The 18,868-nt window shown below is 46.6% G+C and overlaps 1 protein-coding gene across 10 annotated transcripts in view; it reads right to left on the bottom strand.

The window, feature by feature from the left end:
* KIAA1217 (KIAA1217 ortholog) overlaps positions 1 to 18,868 on the bottom strand; it is a 287,017-nt gene that overhangs the window by 36,846 nt on the left and 231,303 nt on the right. For 6 of the 10 annotated variants that reach the window (XM_035029503.1, XM_035029501.1, XM_035029500.1 and 3 more), the window contains 3 exons: positions 10,881 to 10,985; positions 10,316 to 10,365; positions 3,531 to 3,697 (listed from right to left, as the gene is read on the bottom strand). In XM_035029503.1, the coding sequence (XP_034885394.1) occupies positions 3,531 to 3,697; positions 10,316 to 10,365; positions 10,881 to 10,985 (322 nt within the window). The remainder of the gene's footprint in view (positions 1 to 3,530; positions 3,698 to 10,315; positions 10,366 to 10,880; positions 10,986 to 18,868) is intronic. The other 4 variants (XM_035029509.1, XM_035029510.1, XM_035029504.1 and 1 more) reach the window with 1 other exon arrangement.

The raw sequence follows: 18,868 nt of genomic DNA on the forward strand, positions 1-18,868 counted from the left end.
CACAGAACTTCTATCACATCTTCTAGAAGCTTATCTCTCCCCTCAGCCCACATGAGGGACAGAACTGCAATCACTTTGGTGGATATGGGATTACTTTGGGAAAATCCAAGTACTGTGGCATTTTGGGAAAAAAAGATGTAGCTCATCATTTAGGAAAAGTAAGCTTTTTCTAAATCACACAAGAAAAGGTAATGGATAAAGATAATCATCTTTTGAAAGAAACAATTATTAGGTACAAGACCTTCACCTGTCCCTTGTCCATTGTTGCCAGCTAAGTGCTGACCCAACTTTTACCTTAGAATGGGAACATGACCATATGGAAGTTCTATATAGCTCTTGTATCTATTATAACTAAGGAGAGAGAGAACACATTCTCTTAGCCACTGGGAATGGGGTCCATCATTTGAAGTCAGGGTTTTGATGTCATCAGGTGTGTCTTTCATGCTTACAGGGTGGTGGGTACCCCATCTGTTTCTGCTTCACCCTTGTGATAGCTGAGATCTCAATATTTCTAAGAGGCATCTCAAAGGACTGAGCATTCATAATACCCACCACGAGCAACAGTTCTTATCCCAGAACATTCTAGAATCACCAGTGCCTAGCCTCTGGTTCACAACAGTGAAGTTAAACTCTAGCAGTGGTGCTCAGGTACCAATATTTTTGTTAAAGGCCTCAGGTGATTCTAATAGGTAGCCAAGATTGAGTACCATTCTCTTAGACCAATAATTCATGTGAAATTGGAGAGCAGGGAATTACATTAAGAGAGTTTTAGTGGTCTTCATCTTCTGCTTAGGCTCCTTTTGCCTCCCTTGACATTCTTTTTGCCCTATAAACTACCCATCCCACTGTGTCCTCATCAAATTTCTATTCCTGAGAATAATCCATCAATTCTGAAAATAAAATGTTCAAATAGGATATGCTCTACAGTCTAGGATTTTCCAGTGATTTAATTATCTAATTACTGGAGCTGGCTGCCAAGCACAAAAGATTTCATTCAGTTTCACTATTTTATAACACAGTTCAAAGAACATTTGAATTTCTAATTCAGTTTTTGTTCTTTGGAGACTCTTCCACGAAGTTTCGTATATCTCTAATGATAGTTCCATTATTGGACTTATAATCACTTTGGAGTTGCACTTCTTTTTCAGTGTATAACACATATGCCGAAGGAGAACTGGTGCTGAGATGGCTTAATTATTCTACACTGTTTTTGTCTTAAATAGATAGACTCCCCTGACTGAAAAGACAGAGGCCTGCCAGATGTGAAAGCTGATGGGGACACAGAAAATACAAAGACCAAGGTAGAAACAACCACCACCAGTTGCGAAACGAAGTGTTTAAGCTTTCCCTATGCCTCTGCTCTTTTAGAACCGCATGAACTTCAAAGCTCAAGAGCACATTGGCTTTGTTCTTTATACCCCCAGAGTGCGAGAGGCTGAGCAATCCTGGGGCAATAAAGGAACCTGTGTGGTTAAGATAGCATTCTCAGACCTTGACCGAAGAACCCGCACTGCTTGAGGAGCGAGGATTCTGAAACCGAGCCACCACAGTTCAAGGTTTGCCCAGGGTGGTGGGTTGTGGGGAACCTCCCCGACCCCCTCGCCGGCCAGAAAACCAAATGCCAGGGTGCTGCTACGGCCACACACATCAGCCTCCGTATCGAATGTGCCACACTTCAAAGGAAGCCTGGTACTTAGGCTAAATCAATTCCACCTCTCCCCCTCCCCATACCAACACCTGCTCACTTTGGAAAGCACAAAGGAGATTCAGGAATTCTTTTTCTCCTGAGGGTCCAGTGAGGAGCGATGATTTCCAAATGGCCAGCAGGTGGCACTAATGGGCAGGAGCAGCGTGAGAAGGGGCTTACCCTCCAAAAATCCCAGGGAGGAACCTGGGACCCAGCAGACCCATTCTGGCCAGCGCATTTGTCATTTGACCTGCAGGGTACTAAATCATTGGTTTTTAAATTACTTCCCAACATTTTTTAGAAAGAATACAAAAATTTCATATAAAACCTCTATGTCCAGAAAAACCCTGAGCTCCAATGCTGTCGGGTTGTGAACTGGCTGGAGCCAACCGGTGACTGTCCTTGAGAAGGGCCAACCTGCCATTGTCCCTCCTTCACTTGTTAAGTTGCTGCCTGGACACTGTGGGCATTGGACTTTGTCACCCTGGCACACACTCTCAGCCCGATCTGTACGCTTCCCTTCACTGCAGAGGATCTTTGAAAATGCAAAGCAGGGAGAAGCAAATGGCTAAGGATGGGGAACGTCAGAGATGACGCGATTCAGAAGAGCACTGAAATGGCTTTGCATGGGATGTCTAAAGTAGCTGGGACGTGGCCTGGGAGACGTAGCCTTTGCGGACCTGAGCCCTGAGCAGTGTGGTGTGTTCTGACGACCCTCACAATCCATGGTTGGGCCCCAGGGCAGGGCCCTCAAGCTGCTGCCTTTCTGTTTGTTCTCTGGTACGTAGAGGGCAAGAGGAAATCACCATCTTAGCTTTCATTAGGTGGTGAAAAATGTAGGGCTCAGGCCATGAGTGAGCGGAAGGGAGAGAGAAACTGTGGCAGGAAGCCCTTTCCATGCTGCACCTCCCTTACCAGTTCCCGTAAGGGAGCTGAAGACGCCATGTTGTTTAGATGATGAGCTTCCTAAAGTCAGGAAGATGCCCGGGTATAGACTAGGCCAGCACTACATCCTTGATGGTCAACCTGCCCCAAAGGTAGGGGGCATGAGGCTGACACAGGAAGCATCTCATAAAGGTCTCATAAAGCGATCTCATAAAGAAATGCATAGCCCCAGCTCCTTATACCCAGAACCAGGTGATACATTTTTCTGCTTCATCAGACTGATGGGACGGATTCACCAAAACTGGTGACACAAAAGGTCATTTTCAAAACCTCCCTTTTGATTCCCATGCAGTTCATATATATCCCCAACAATGGAAAAAGTAAGGAAAATATTATGCAACACACTCTCCAGATAAAATGCAGATGTGTTTCTCAAAAAATCTTCCACGATGGCTTCTTTTCCTTATGAATTCATCTTCTAGTCTAAACTCCTATTTCTAAATACATCATAGTTCCTTGCAAAAACAGCATAGCTGCCTGTCACACCTTCACGCACACTCACTGAGGAGGACAAGGAGCCCAAACACTTGTAAGCAGGAAGTCTTAACTGGCTACTGGAATGCTCCACAGGCTCCTCCCTTTCCAGCTCTCCTCCAAAAAAACAGATGTTTAATGGTTTTTTCATTTGTAAAAGCATGCCTAGCTTCAAGAAGTGGTTACAGATCGACTCAAGTTGTGGTGGAAGGCTCTAGACCAATTTTATGTATGTGAGAGAGGAAACCATGCCTTTATGGGGCTCCTCTTTAGGTCTTCAGTTTTCCCTTAGGAACAAAGGGTAGACAGAGCCCCAGGAAGGTGCTGAGGGGCTAGGGATGTTGGCGGAGGTGAACAGGGGGCAGAAAGCAGACTCTGGGGAACTAAGACAAAGGACATCGTCCACACGGAACTCGGTGGGTACCTGGAGCTGTCGCATCTGCTGGAGCTGGAGCCTGAGTTCAGCCACACTCCGCCTCATGTCGAGCAGGCTTATGTGTATAGCCGAGGTGCTGGCAGGCAGGGGCTGGCTGGGTGGCCCCGAGGACTCCAGGGCGCCGACAGTCTTGCCTCCAGAAACATGGAGCGTTCCTAGGAGAAAAGAGTAGCCAAGAACCTAAGTGTCCCAGAAAGTGTAAGCTCTGAGTCTCATCCCGATCCAGATTACTGGTAACTCCTTCAGTATGAAAAAAGATTTTTAATTATGTTGGTCCTCTAAATAGCCAAAAAAAAAAAAAGAAAAGAAAAAGAATTGGGTTCAAATTATGGAACATTCATGCAAGGTTATAGTATGCAGTCTGTAAATGTCATGTTGTGGAAGGCAGAACACAGAGCAGTATGCCACATTAAGGAAGCTAACTTCTATCTATCATCTATCTATCTAATCTATCTATCTATCTATCCAAGTTTGCACAGAGAAAAGATTAGATGTATATATAACAAAGTGTTAGCATTCTTTCTAGCTGGTGGTATTTCATGAGTCATATATATATATATATATATATTTTTTTTTTTTTTTTTTTTTTTTTTTCCCTTCAAGTAGGCTCCACACTGGGCATGGAGCCCATTGCAGGGCTTGAACTCATGACCATGAGATCGAGATATGAGCTAAGATCAAGAGTTGGTTGCCCAACTGATTAAGCCACCCAAGTACCCCAAGTTTTATATGTTTATATTACTACTTTTTGCATTGTTAAATCTGCACTTCAAATATCTGTAATTTTATAATAGAAAAATAAATTCTTTAAGTCTGGGACCTAACACAGGGTGCTTCCATGACAACTTCCTGCAGGCAATGTATCCGGAGAACATGCACTTAGTTCTGGGCAGATTCAGCCCAGTCACCGAGGGGAAAGTAATAAGAATGGGGTACTCTCATGAATCCCTTCGGGTTTTCAGACCAAAGGAAGCAGGACTTCTGCTCACATCTCCTTTAGTGAGAAAATCAAGCATGGTTCAAAAACTCTCTAGGAGAGGAATCAAAAAAGGCAGCAGAAAGAAACTCTTCTTAAATAGTTTTCTAGCTGCCATAAACTTGTGCTCCTTGGGTCCAACTTAAGCAAGCCTCATGGATTTCCTAAGTCCATCCGGGAAGGGCCTGATTTGACCCAGTATGCTTCAGAAAATGCCTCCAAAAGATCCCAAGTAGCACTTACAGGATCGGCAAGGTACAGGTATCAAAAGGAAGTGCCGCTATCTTTATACGACAATGGAGTTCTCTGGAAGAGGCCTCCAGAGTAGACTCTGAATTTACATTACACACACACAAGCACACACCCTCTTCTGGTTAGCTCTCTTTTCTGTAAAGGACAAAGTGGAAGGTTTGCAATAGGGTGGGCAGGCCTTCCAGGACTGAACCCCGTGGCTGCTTTGCACACTCTGAAGTGGAGACGCACAGTGGCCTCTCTTTCCATCTGGGCTCAGCACCCAGGGAAATCCTTCCCCTGCACACACAGCCCAGCCAGCCTCAGTGGACCTGCTGCCGGGGGCTAGCTGGCATGCCCGCGAGCCAGGGAGTGCTCACAGCTGTCCTCTTGCTGGCTCCCAGCAATGTCGATGGGCGCCGATGGTACACCAAGTTCCTCACCCTCCAAGAACCAGCTTCCCAGCCCTCTCACGGCCCCCATGGGGCAGTCAGGAGAACAGAACCGAAAGCATTTTAAGGATTTCCAAAGGGACCCCAGCAGGGCAGACAAAGAGCTGTTTGTTATTTGTATGAGCTAATTGGCCACTCCTATCATCACAGGGCACGGCTCTGACCAACGTTTGGCTGTTTCCCCTGAATTCGAAATCACCCCCAGAAGAGCAAGATTTGCCATCTCTGCAATGGTCTCAAAGAATATTCTCCAACTGTGAAGGTCTTCGGTAAGAGAACATCCAGTAACATTCCCAGTAACTGCCTAATTAACAAGCACCTTCGAGATCAAGGATTCCGAAGGCGGTCACAATGAATTGGAAGTTTTCCTTTCAGAATCAGTTAGGCCACTTTAGTATCGCTTCACGCCCACAGGCAGAGACACACACGGACGTGCACGCCAACACACATGCATGCTCGCACACACACACGCACCGACACCATACGACATCAGGTGCACCACAAATGAGACCATCGAGGTATTTCTCCAAGGAAAATTACACAGGGCTCACTAGCTACCTCCCATTTGGTATTAAGAACTGTTCTGCTATTCTTCAGCCAAAGAAAGGCACATATTTCTTCTATATCCCTTCTTTTTTTTTTTTAAGATTTTATTTATTTGACAGAGACACAGCGAGAGAGGGAACACAAGCCAGGGGGAGTGGGAGAGGGAGAAGCAGGCTTCCTGCTGAGAGGAAGCCGGATGCGGGGCTCGATCCCAGGACCCTGGGATCACAACCTGAGCTTAAGGCAGACGCTTAACGACTGAACCACCCAGGCGCCCCTCCCCTTTTCTCCTTCACACGGTGAGAGCAACAGGGCACCTTGCGGACCTTCCATGTGAACAAGAGGCCTGAGTCTAACATACCATCTGTTACAGCTGAATGCTGATCACTGGTTTTACAAAGTATCTTTCGCCACCAAACTTCTTTATGGAATCTACACTCATTTGTCAAATCTCTTCACCATCTAATCTACTACATCTAGTTGCTAACTCCATCATTCACTGGCTGGCTCTTTCTAAGACGGCCATCGGTCAGTTGTCAACCCAACAGATGCGGGGCCCACGTGACATCATCTCCTTGGTGTGAGGCCGGGCTTTGTCCCTCACTCCCTTCTTTCTCAGTTGATTTTAAACTCTCTTATCTCCTCTCTCTTTACCTATCTGCTGCTCCATCCTGGACACAGTCTTTTGTCAGTTCTTCCTGAGCCAATCCTTTAAATCCTGGTGTGTTTTCCTGGGAAGCTTGTTCTCTCACTGGACATGTTTTCCAGGGAGGTCGCTTCTACTACAACCACTGTAAACGTCTCCCACATCCTTGTCTCCAGCATCCAGGTCTCTTCAGATGCACATACAAAGACCTTGACATTGATCCAGGGCTCCTCTATAAGCAGGTCAAAGTCATTATTTCTCTTGCTCTTCCCTAACCCACTTGCTGTCTCTGGAGGCCTAATTTTAGCCAGGGGCACTATTATCCACTCAATTATTTAAATGAGAATCTTGGAAATTATTCTCAGGATCCACTTCCTAGTGGTATGACCTTGGGTAGGTAACGTGACCTCTTTCTCAGTTTCCTTATCTGTAAAGTGGGTCAATGGGCTATTATGTAGTCCAATGGAACAAACACCTGTGAACTGCTCATCCCAGTTGCACACGGAGAACCTGGCCAATGCAGGTAACTGTGATTATTATTTCCCTGAGCAGAATGGGCAGGGGGAGCCTCAGCCAGCCTCCTGTCCTCACCTGGGAGTGTCAGCAAGTGGAAAAGCTGAGGCTGGCGGCAATGGGCTGAGGTCTGGAGGCAGGGGCCCTGAAATCTAAGGACGGAGCTGAATTCAGTGGGTGGGAACCCTGAGCGTGAAACGAGTTCCCCTTCAGACGAGATGCACGGGAGCTGGGATGTGCTCTCCACACCCACACAGGAGGCGCTTGCATTCTGCTCCCAGCATGCCCAGACGAGCCTGCACAACCTCACTCCTTTCTACGCACGTCGCCCTTCCCCCTCTCTCCTCCCAGATCTGCCTTAGGTCAAGTATATTGTAAGATGAAATCTTATTAATGCAAATTTGATGTGAATTTCATGTATCCTGTCATGATAGAAAGAACACAGGCTCGGAAACTGGCGGGACTAGGCGTGACTCCTACTAGTGGTGTGGCTCACATTTTCCTTACAGGATTATGTGTGCGAAATGATAATCTACTATATAGACACATGGTATGTCTTCAAAATGGAAGGCTTCTTCTGTCCTCTTATATCCACCGTAAACCCAATATTCCTAAAGTCACAGGAAATCTGGTTTTCCCTTTTTTATTTACCCTTGGCCCAAAGAGCTCCTTGATTTCTCTCTAATTCCATGGACTTGTCTACAGGAGGGGCTAATACCATCAGTCTGGTAGCTTACTTCCTAGGATTCTGGAAAAATTAATACATTCTGCGTACTGTACAAGGCTGCTATGGCACCGAAAGCCCCGTGGACCACGTCTAGCCGTGACACATGAGAACGAGAGAGACCAAACTCAGCAGGGACGTGGGGAACAACACACGTGCCATTGCCGGTGGCATCACGACCCTGCTCAGCCCTTGTGGAGGAGAAAACCAGCAGCATGTTGCCCATGCTACTCAAGTTCATCCCTCTGGACTTATTGATTCCACCTTGGGAACTACATCCCAAGGACATCACACCTGCTCCTTTCCCCTTGCTCCAAAAGAGACAATTACAAAATTTTTCACAACAAAGAAATGAAACAGCTTACATATCTTTAAAGAGACTGGGGCACCTTAACACAAAAGACTGAGGTAAAGTGACAGGTCGGGGGGATGGACCATGCGGGTGTGTGTCCTATGTGCGGACATGCACTTAGTCTTCTCATCTGGACATGGGAATAATAACGGTATCCATCCAGGGAAGATGCATCAGGAGCTAATGAGTTCCGGCATGAAAAGCACCCAGAACGGTGCCCGGCATATAGGAGACACTCACGAAATGTTTCCCTCGATTATGATGATGACGTCACCCAAAGTGAAAAGGAATAAAAGTAGAATGTGAAAGAGTGTGTGCATCTTTGATTAGAACAATGGTATGGGTACTTAGCATTCCTAGAATAGAATCCAGAGGCATGGAAAGTTGTTGCTTTTAGTAGGCACCCTTTGTTATCGCTTCATTACGTGTAATTGACACAGAGCACTGTGTGACTTTAAGAGGTACTATGTGTTGATTGATGATATACTTATATATTACAATATGATTACTACCGTAGTGTTAGCTAACACACCCATCATATGTCCTATAATTGCCATTTCCTTCTTGTGGTGAAAACATTTAAGATCTACTCTCTTGGCAACTTCCAAGTATAGAGTTGAGAAGTGTTCTCTATAATCACAATGCTGTGCTAATATTAGATCCCCCAGAACGTGTTCATCTTCTAATTGGAAGTTGACCCTTTTCCCCCAACCTTCAGCCCTGGCTGACCACCCTTCCACTCTCTGTTTCTATGAGTTCAATAGATTCCTTCCCCTGCCCTCTTACGTTCATAATAGATGAGAAAATCAATGAATGAACAAACATCTCCCAAACTGGCAACTGGTCTGAAGCCAAGTTTAGCAATTTCCGCGAAATAATTCTCTGGCTGCAGCCAAGGTCACGGATTGATTTCTAAGTAAACCAAAAAACCCCATGAGGATTGGAAACGCTGGATGCCCAGCCCTGCTGGCTTCATAGCTGAACCGACTGTCCTTAGCTAGGGCGGAACTAGGTCTACCAGAGGTCTCAGCAGCAGCCCCAAGCTCTGTCCATTCCACCGTGCTGTGTAACACGCTGTGGCTTCCCCAAATTAGGGGTTTCACCCAACTGGCCACATGCTTCCTGTGTAATTCAGTAGCTGAACATGTCCCTGGTAATGATTTCTATTTCTAATCCAACACAAGGGAAGATCTCATATTCTTGAGAGGAGGCCTGCCTTGAGCCTGCCGCATAAGATGGACATCAAATATACCTGGATATTGGTGAACTCCACTGGGAATATAATTGGGGCTTCTTCTGCGGGGGGCGGGGGATGCTGGCATTTAAAAAGCTGGCTCTGGTCCAAGCACACCTTCTCTTCCCACCTTGACCACTGTCTCCCTTCTGGTTCGTTCCCATTCTTTAGGTGGGCTGAGGTCTTTCCTTACTGTAGAACCTTCCAGTGGTTTCACTTTGCACTTGGAATAATATCTAAATTCCTTCCCACACGGGGCGCCTGGGTGGCTCAGTTGGTTAAGCGACTGCCTTCGGCTCAGGTCATGATCCTGGAGTCCCGGGATCGAGTCCCGCATTGGGCTCCCTGCTCGGCAGGGAGTCTGCTTCTCCCTCTGACCCTCCTCCCTCTCATGCTCTCTGTCTCTCATTCTCTCTCTCTCAAATAAATAAATAAAATCTTTAAAAAAAAAAAAAAGAAAATAAATTCCTTCCCACAGCATTTACACACGCCTCCTTGTCCCCCCCCACCCCCACCCCGCTGTGATTCTTCCTCCTCCTCCCTCACTCACCTAAGTAGTCCCCTCCTCCCTCACTCACCTAAGTAGTCCCATTCATCCTTCGGGCCTCAGCCTGTCGCTTCCTCACGGCAATGTCTCGGTCTAGGCTAGATCTGTCGGTTAAACATTTACCCTGCACTCCTTCTTACCACATATAATTACTTGTTCTGTATCTGTTTTCCCCGCAGGCTCAGGAATTCCAGGCAGGCAGCCCTGTCTGAATGGTGCTCACTGTCCTTGCCCGGTGCCAGGCACATATATATTTGTTGGATGCAGGGCCATATATGTGAATAAATGAAAGAAGAGTGAATGAATGACTAAAGACTGAATGGAGAGGACCAAAGGGCTTAGGCCACACCCCCGCCCCCTCTGATTTAATTAATGACTAATCTGGAATTTCAGCATTAAGCAGGAAAGGTGTGGTGGTGTGTGGGGGGTGGGGGGGTTATCCAGAAAGCCTCTGCAATCACACCAATTAGGCGACTTAGAGAGAGGTTAAACGCTCGGAAACCAGTCAAAGCGAGTCAAAGGCAGCCCGCGGAGGCTCGGAAGAACACTTACCTGCACTATCTGTGTGGCTCTTATTGGCTGTGGTTTTCATCATTTTCTCGCTGAATAAAAGAAAAAGAGAGTCAGCTAGACAGTTTCCAAAATGCCTTTTTTTTTTTTTTTTTTTTTTGCCCCTTCCATTCACTATTCTAAGCAATTAGCAGCAGCTAGTGATGGATCAAGCAATGAGGGTATTTTAAGCATCAGCATCACTACTGGCCGGGATGGAAGAGGCTTTCCACCACTGCGGGTGGAATGCAGCTGAGCAGCGCTCATGACTCTCAGATGGGGCGGACGCGGAGACGGGTGGATGGCGCTCACAGGCACGGCGCGGTGGTCCGTGAAGCCACATGCACTGGGAAGCCCGTTTACCCTTCTTGGGCCAAAGTGTTACCTTCGACCAAGAATTACCAGAAGGAAAAAACAAACAAACAAACAAACCATGATTCAGAGAGATGGGGATATTGTCAGCCTTGAAATGATTACAAGAAGAACGGATTTGAATGAATGGATTATCGTCATGATTAAAGAGAAACAGATTGAATTATTTTTCATTGGTTTGCTTTCTTCTTTTTACCTAGACGCATCTTTGCTATTACTTGTAATGGGCCCTTTAAAAAGCGCCGACTGAACAAGGCCAGTTAAACTGGCAATCTGTTTCTCCATGGCTTGCATCCTCTCTCTGTAAAACAAGAGAATGGTTTGTTAAAGCTATATTGACTTTCAGACTCGTTTGTCTAGGTGAATGATCACCTGAGGGTTATAAAATGCACCACCCGGTAGGCTGCCAAAGTTCACCCCATCCTGGCTCGCGGAACGTGAAGAGCCTACAAACTCTGCTGGGTTCAAGATTCGATGATCAGAGTTTAATATTAACCCAATGATCTCCCTGAAAAAAAAAAAAAAGAAAAAAAAACACCAGACAGACGAGCGAGCACAGGCCTCCTGGGAAACTGAAAAGTGCCTCTTTCGGAAAGGACTCTGTTTGCCTGGAGTGTTTCTGTGACTTTCTGCCCTGCTCTCGCAATTTTCTCTCTGGCACCAGTGTCCTAGGCTAGGCCAGCTGTGGCCCAGTGGCCCAGACTTCCAAGCTGTCCTTGTTGGCAGGGAGGCTGCCGCCTGGTTTTGGTGTCAGTGATGGAGATGTTTGCCGAGTGTGGAGTGCTAACTGTTTCACAGCCCAAGAGCGATGCAAATGGGTGTCTCCGAAGGGAAAACAGGACTGGAATCACTGTCTGACTTGGGGGAAGGAGATGCTCAATCGAACGTCGTAGGAACCTTAACCTGGGGGCTTTCACAGGATCCAGCAGGAAGACAAATATCCCTGACAACTTGACCATCTCAAGACACAAGGGAAAAAATCCCCCCAATTAGATACTGCGCCTCTCTGTTCAGGGCTCTCTGAGGCTACAGCACAATTAGTTTGGCTTTTCAAATAGGCTCACATTTCTGTGCCCTGGACAATGGCAGTTCCGCAGAACTATGCCCGTTATTTTCATCACGTGATAAAAACGCCACCACAACATAGTGACTCTCCTGACCGAGGGTGAGTGGTCAGCACAGATGTCACTGCATGTGAATTCAAGTACACTTATGTGGTAGTTTAGAACAAGACAAGGGAGAGAGCGGAGAACAGTTTGAATGGCGGGGGGGGGGGACCTCGCCTGCCAGTGTATCCCCTCAGCAGGTGTCACGGCAGGGGTCGGCTCCAGACAGAGAAGTGACCCCACTCTTCACCGCGAGTCCCCACCCCACAGGCCCCTGGGAGTGTTAGCAACGGTGATTCCTGTACTACAGAGAGTATATCCAGACATCGTGGCTTTTAAAAACAAGCCAACCTCTTTATCTGGTACCCCATGGAAAAAATCATGGCAGTCTGTTCTTTCACTAGAAAAAAAAAAAAATTGGTTAAGTTGGACTTACTTGAGAGATGACGTATCTGTGTCTCAGACTTCTCAAGGGTAATTTTGTCTGTACACAAACTTTTGGCCTTGCGAGTATAACCCTCAGTGCCATATGAGTTTCTGACTTCACAATTCCATTCATTTTCGTTAGTTTAAAATGGATGGTCTGACACAATCCTGAGTTTCTTGTTTGTAAGTCATGCAGTCTGAATAGTTACAGGTTGTGAACACAGTAGCGAAAAAATATTCAACTGATGTGCTAAATAAATAGTATGATCTCTCTGTTCTACTGGTCGGGGGAGAAGAAATTGCAAATAGAGTGGAAATTCCATGGAGTGACTTTCCAGTTGTTTCCAGGAAGAGTAGTAAAGGCTAAACTTCTGAGCTGCACAGTGTTTTGAGTCTTACCTGTGCTTTTGGCCTCCTCTCTGCCGTAAGACAGTGCATGTGCCAAACAGAGAACTTAGTAAGAAATTCTAATCAAGAAATCAGGTTAGGAAACTTCCAATGGAAATCCCAAGTTTATGAGACCCAAGGGGCAAAAGAAAAGATGGTGGTGGTCGATCATGCTGCCTGCCACGTGGGAGACACAGACTTAGACAAATGGGCTCTTGGGAAACGAATGACACCCCTGCAGATCTGCTGAGCACCAGAAGGAAGTTGTCCAGTGCCCCCGTTCTTCCCCCGGTAATGCAGGAGTCGAGCTCATGACCCTGAGTGGAGGGGCATTTGGAGGCCCTTGAGACGGTACTAGTTCACTGCTCTTATTCAATCCTAGGCAAATGCAAAGGATCCCTCCCTCCCTCCCTTCATCCCTTCCTTCTTTAAGTGGCATGACATTTTTAGAGTCTAGGCAGCTTTGGTTAGGAAATGGCTTAAAGGAGTCTGTGAAGCTGGAGTGTGGGATAGGAAGGCACGGTGACAACCTAACCAGACACAGATGACAGCAATGTTAAGAACTAGGTAAATCTACAACTATAGAGAACCAATGAGAATCCGACAGGAGGAAAGGGCAGAAGGGATTCCAACACTGGCACGAGGTGCAACCTTAATTAGGGCTCAGTCAGTGGTCTTTCTGATCACTCTGGTCAACAGCTTTCATGACCCAGTTTAACAAAGGAGGGCAGCAGCATTAAAAACCAAGCAAACCACCTGAATCATTCCAGGGTCAGAACACTGCTCTCGAAACTGACTCATCACCATGGGTCCTCTCCATATGGGCGTCCATAGGGCTTCATACATGCCTTTGGCTTTGTCCTCAGCTCAATGGGTACTTGGCTTCTCACTGGGCTTCTCCGGACAGTGGTTTTAGGATGCAGACAAACACGACACCCAAATCTCCCTCCACTCTTCCTTCCTCATCAGACATGATGTTGACATAATCACAGAACTGCCTGGGATAAGAGTTCGAATGCTCTGGAGCGAAGCCCTATACTCGGTCCTACACACACACACTTGGTTCTCCCTTTCTCTCTCTGAGGACGGTTGTGAACACTCCCTGTGTGACCTCCTTTGGGCTATGTCACTGGTGGGGCCACCAGGAAGGAGACATGATTTGTCAGAGCCTTGAGAGTTCAGAACACTTGAGCCTGACGGCCGAGGGGGGCCAACTCTCCCCCACTGTCCAGGGAACAGCACGGCCGGCACGTGACCGGGGCACGTGATCATACACGTATGGTCCACTGCCTCGGCCAAAACCACTTGATAAAAATACAATTCTTTTGACACATGGTAATGAGAAATCTTTTCCCCTCCTATTTAATCATCAAAGTATTTCTGGTTTCAGGATTCATTTGAGGGAGATTATCTGATTTATAAATTCATAAATAAGATTGTCTTTCCATTTCATGGTCGGTAATCTGGAAACAATTTTATGGTTTCACTAAATTACAGCAACTGGAAATTTATGCAGCCTTCTCCCATGATGAAATGTTATGAAGTACGTTTTAATGTGAAAAGGAAAAAAGAGAAATGCAGCGGAAGACGAGAAATTAAATACGACCCTGTCTTTTGTTGCAGTGGCAATCCTGTATGATAACCAGCAGAGTATTAAAGGTGCTTCAGCCAATTCTTGCCAATATTGCTTGGCTTAAGGTATTTCAGAACTGGTCTAATTACTGTTGAAAAGATGGTTTAAAAGTGATTTCATAAGCCATTTTGTATCATTCCATAAACCATATTTACGTGATTAGTATGTATGGTTAACTAGTCATTTAGTGCCATAAGTCAGCCCGGCTGAATGCATCTTCTTGGGGCCCAAGCATAATATTAATAAAAAATTCAAGTCCAATCCAGGGAAAGTGCTGATTCCAGTATTTGAATTCCTTCTGCTACAACCAGCTTTCCTGGTAAGCCCGCGTCCGCCTGTGATGCATGGTCTGCTGTCTTCAGAGTGCAGGGAAGGAAAGAGTCTGCATTTGTGGGGAATATGTTTATCCAGTAACTCCACTTATCCAACTTTTGGATTCAAGTTTTCACCTTCAACATTTTTTGACCAGGGACTTGTCTCTGTGCTGACCAAGGCCTCATTAAACCCAAATTAAGTCCTTATCATTGAATATCTAAGTAAATTAATGGCTATTAAAAAACAAGTCCGCGCCGTTAACAACTAGGAGACTGGTAATTCTATAATGAATCCCTAAGGATATGTTTTTAAATATCCAGAAGAAGGGCGCCTGGGTGGCTCAGTTGCTTAAGCGACTGCCTTCGGCTCAGGTCATGATCCTGGAGTCCCGGGATCGAGTCCCGCATCGGGCTCCCTGCTCGGCGGGGAGTCTGCTTCTCCCTCTGACCCTCCCCCTCTCATGCTCTCTCTCTCTCTCTCTCATTCTCGCTCTCAAATAAATAAATAAAAAAAATCTTAAAAAAAAAAAATCCAGAAGTGTCAGGGAGCTGAGGGAAACTACTCGGCCGAGCTGCTGTGATCAGCCCTGGGGCGGGGCGGCACTTGCCTTCCAAACCAGTTACCAACGCTGAAACCCACTGGTGCGGGATAGTCAGTAATGCCGACGGTTTCGGGGGGCTGGCCTTCAGGGAGTGCTTCCAGGGGGCCCATCAATTCATTTCCAGTTCTGCTATTTTGTGATTCTTTCTTTTTTTTTGTCTGGCTCCTGCTCATTCCCTGTCATCTCTCTCACCGAGTGCAGGGCTTCGCTCCAGTGGAATATACGTGTATGATCACGTCATAAATGGCCGACAAGTCATCAGCAAACGTTTTAAAGCACTTACCATGTGGCTAGGCACAGAAGAAGCTGCTGCGGACACGGCAGTGAATGAAGTATCATCATTCCTTTCTCAGAGTCACTTTTTGTTTGTTTGCTTCTGGGAGAAAATCTAAGTGAACTAAACCCCCTTAGTCTTGGCAGTGCCAAAGGCATTTTCCAGAATCGAGTAGCTAACAGGCTTACAGCTAGGCTATGCCCTTGTTTGCTCATGCCCCGATTCCCTGGTATGGGGGGGGAACCCAAAGTAATTAAAGTCACTGTTTTCAGAAGAGTTCAACAGAACATTGGAATTCAAATGATCTGAATTTGTGGTAAAGCTTCAAATAGGACTCTGAGCAATGAATTTTCTATTTCTGCCTGATGTTAACCTATTGGTTAAAGAACTGTATAACTAAAAACATTCCTCCGAAAACTCCCAATCAATTTAACTTCTCACTGAAACGTCTAGATTTATTGAAGAGACACCGATGGCGTGGGCAGTAACTGCAGGTGCCATGTTTTTCTTACACACTAAGGTCGCATGCGACCAGGTCTGGCACTTACCCTTGTGTTCTCAGTCCTTAGACAAAAACTGTATACAAAGGGTCATGAAGAAATGTCATTGATATATGTTAAGGAAAAAAAAAGATGAAGAAGATAGCAGGAGGGGAAGAATGAAGGGGGGAAATCGGAGGGGGAGACAAACCATGAGAGACGATGGACTCTGAAAAACAAACAGAGTTTTAGAGGGGAGGGGGGTGGGGGGATGGGTTAGCCCGGTGATGGGTATTAAAGAGGGCACGTTCTGCATGGAGCACTGGGTGTTATACGCAAACAATGAATCATGGAACATTACATCAAAAACTAATGATTCAATGTATGGTGACTAACATAACAATAAAACAATTAAAAAAAAAAGAAATGTCATTGATAACACTGACCTTGAAGGCTGCTATCTCCCCCCACCCCAAACCCCCCCACCCCCCCATCCTCTGCTCATGGAGAAGGAAGGCTGGGTATGTTCTATGTTTCCTATTACCGCTTCAGCCCATTGTTCTGTCCGGCCGCTCAGCATCTGCCATCTTCTGAATTCTGAATTACTCATCTGCAAATGCCCTACCAGCATCTCGGTTATTCCCACATCCTTGGAGGACTTCAGCATGGAAAGCCAGCCTCCGCTCTGTCACATTCTAATTCATCATCTCTTAGAGCTTCAACATCCGCTCAGGTAACCCTTTCAAAAGTTGGCCATTACAAGACCCTTGACTCTTCTTCACAGACATACTCTGACCTTCAATTCTTACTCGGTATGGTTGTACTGCCTAGATCTGAAAAGTCCAGCTTTTCCCCGAGTCAAGAAAGAAACAATGACCAAAGCAAAGATGTTCACCTGGAATGGTCTGCATTTTACTGAAGATAAGCACATCAATGACGTCTGTAAAGAAACAGGCAAAAAATGGAGCCCCATTTATAAGGATTCGGGGAAAAAAAGCTATTTCTAATCTTTCTTCATAAATTCACTGAGGCACTGAAAAAATGAAAGTTCATGATGAGATGTGAAGAGAGAATGCTGTGTTCTTGGAATAAATAGTTCTTCACATATTAGCTTGTAACTGATGCTGTTCCCCGAAAGGACTCATGTAACATTTGACTGCCAACAACTTCAGCGATCACTTGTGTGTGAGCACTGTGATGGGCACTGAGGGCAAATGCTACCGGTCTTTCTTGCTGACCCCAGGCTTCGGATGACCCGGCTGGGGGGTGGGGGCTGGGCACAGCTGGCTGGGTTCTAGGAGGCGCATGTACTCCTAGTGGTCAGGTGCCCCTGGATGATGGACACAGAGGGTCAGCTGGGGAAGAGCAACTCCTCCTAGAAGCAGACATGTGAATGAAGCCAAAAAGGATAGGATTTAGCAGAGGGAGAAGGGGGAGGAGAAGAGAGAACAGTGCTCTAAAGGGAGTCCTAGGGCAAGGGCAGAGGAATTAGACTAAGAACATTTAATAGGAGCAACAATTCTGGAGCAGGAATTAATCTAGATTTGTTCTCTGGCTCCAGAGGTGGGCAGGGACAGGGTAGGGAGACCAGGTAGGAGGCCACGGTCGCAGATCAGGTAAGAGGGGTGGTGGCTCGCACCCACGTGGCACCAGGGGAGCTCGAGAACGAGGGCTGGAGTCAGGGACAGCATTCTCTGGGTGTCCAAGTGGGGAGCGTGAGAGACAGCAATCAAGAGGACACCAAGGCTTCTGACCCAAGTAAGGGATGAACGAAGCCGTTGTGTCTGAGATGCATACCCGAGACAAGAAGATAGCTTCTCCAGACACATGGGGCTCGAACTGACCCGCAGCCGGCCACAGGGAGAGACAAAGCTGCACTCCTATGCCATGAATGTCTCCAAGCTGCCGCTTCCTCAACCGTCCAAGGAGGATCACAACAGCCTTCCCTGTCCCACGGGGCTGTCCTCCCACAGAGGCGTGGAAATGAGGACGAGAGAGAAAGTGTACGGCCAAGTACACTGTCACCTGAGGGTCATGAGGGATGTGCAAGGCTTCCTTTCCTCCCCTGAGCTTCATCCGTCCAACAAATATTGTTCTGGCATCGACCGTGTGCCAGGCACAGATCCAGGAGCTGGGGATGTGGCGGTGAATAAAGCGAAGGGCTTGCCCTCATGGAGCTTACATTCCAGGGGGTGAGGGGAAGGGTACAGCAAACGAAGGAAGTGGAGAATTACATATATGTAAGCATATAAACATATGTGTATGCTCTTATATAGAAATAGGTATTTAATTATACCATTTTGTGTGTGATGTGTGTACGTGTGCATGTGTGTGCAGACAGCCAGTAAAGGCCTCACTGAGCTGACGTTGTTGGAGTAAAAGCCTTGATGTTGGTGAGAAGCCAATAATCAGGTAGACAGCGGGCAGAAGAAGAAGGCACGAGGCAGAGGAAGAGCAAGTGCAAAGTCCCAGAGGTAAGAAAGGTCCAACACGTTCAAACACAGGAAGCCAGGGAATGAGGAGCGGAGATCGGTTATGTGAAAGGCTGAATGAACTTCTGGCACGCAGAGGAACCGGGGCCTTCAAAGGTTGGCACCCCTTGTTATATAGAGGTGCCAATTTTCTTACGCCCAACACTCCAAGAGTATACCATGTCTGAAATGCGGCCAGACTTAGGATTCTAGAATTACAGAATTTTCTGGTTGGAAGGAACTTATTTAGGCCCCACAGTTTGCCTTCCATTCTGGGTTAGTGATCTTGACAAGCAAAAAAAAAAAAAAGGCGTGGCAGGCCCCACGGGTCATGTTAAGCTCAGCCGCACCCAGCTCCATGCTCCCAGGAGAACAATCATGCCTTGCTGTTCCAACAGCATTCTGCCCAGCACAGCAAATGGGCCTGGGAGTTCTCCAGGTAGCCTCAAAGCTAGTTCACAACTTGCTTTCCAGGTAGGCTATTCTGGCTGG

This window comes from Mirounga leonina, unplaced genomic scaffold (assembly GCF_011800145.1).
Source record: "Mirounga leonina isolate KUSES-001 unplaced genomic scaffold, KU_Mleo_1.0 Mir_242, whole genome shotgun sequence".
Lineage (NCBI taxonomy): Eukaryota > Metazoa > Chordata > Mammalia > Carnivora > Phocidae > Mirounga > Mirounga leonina.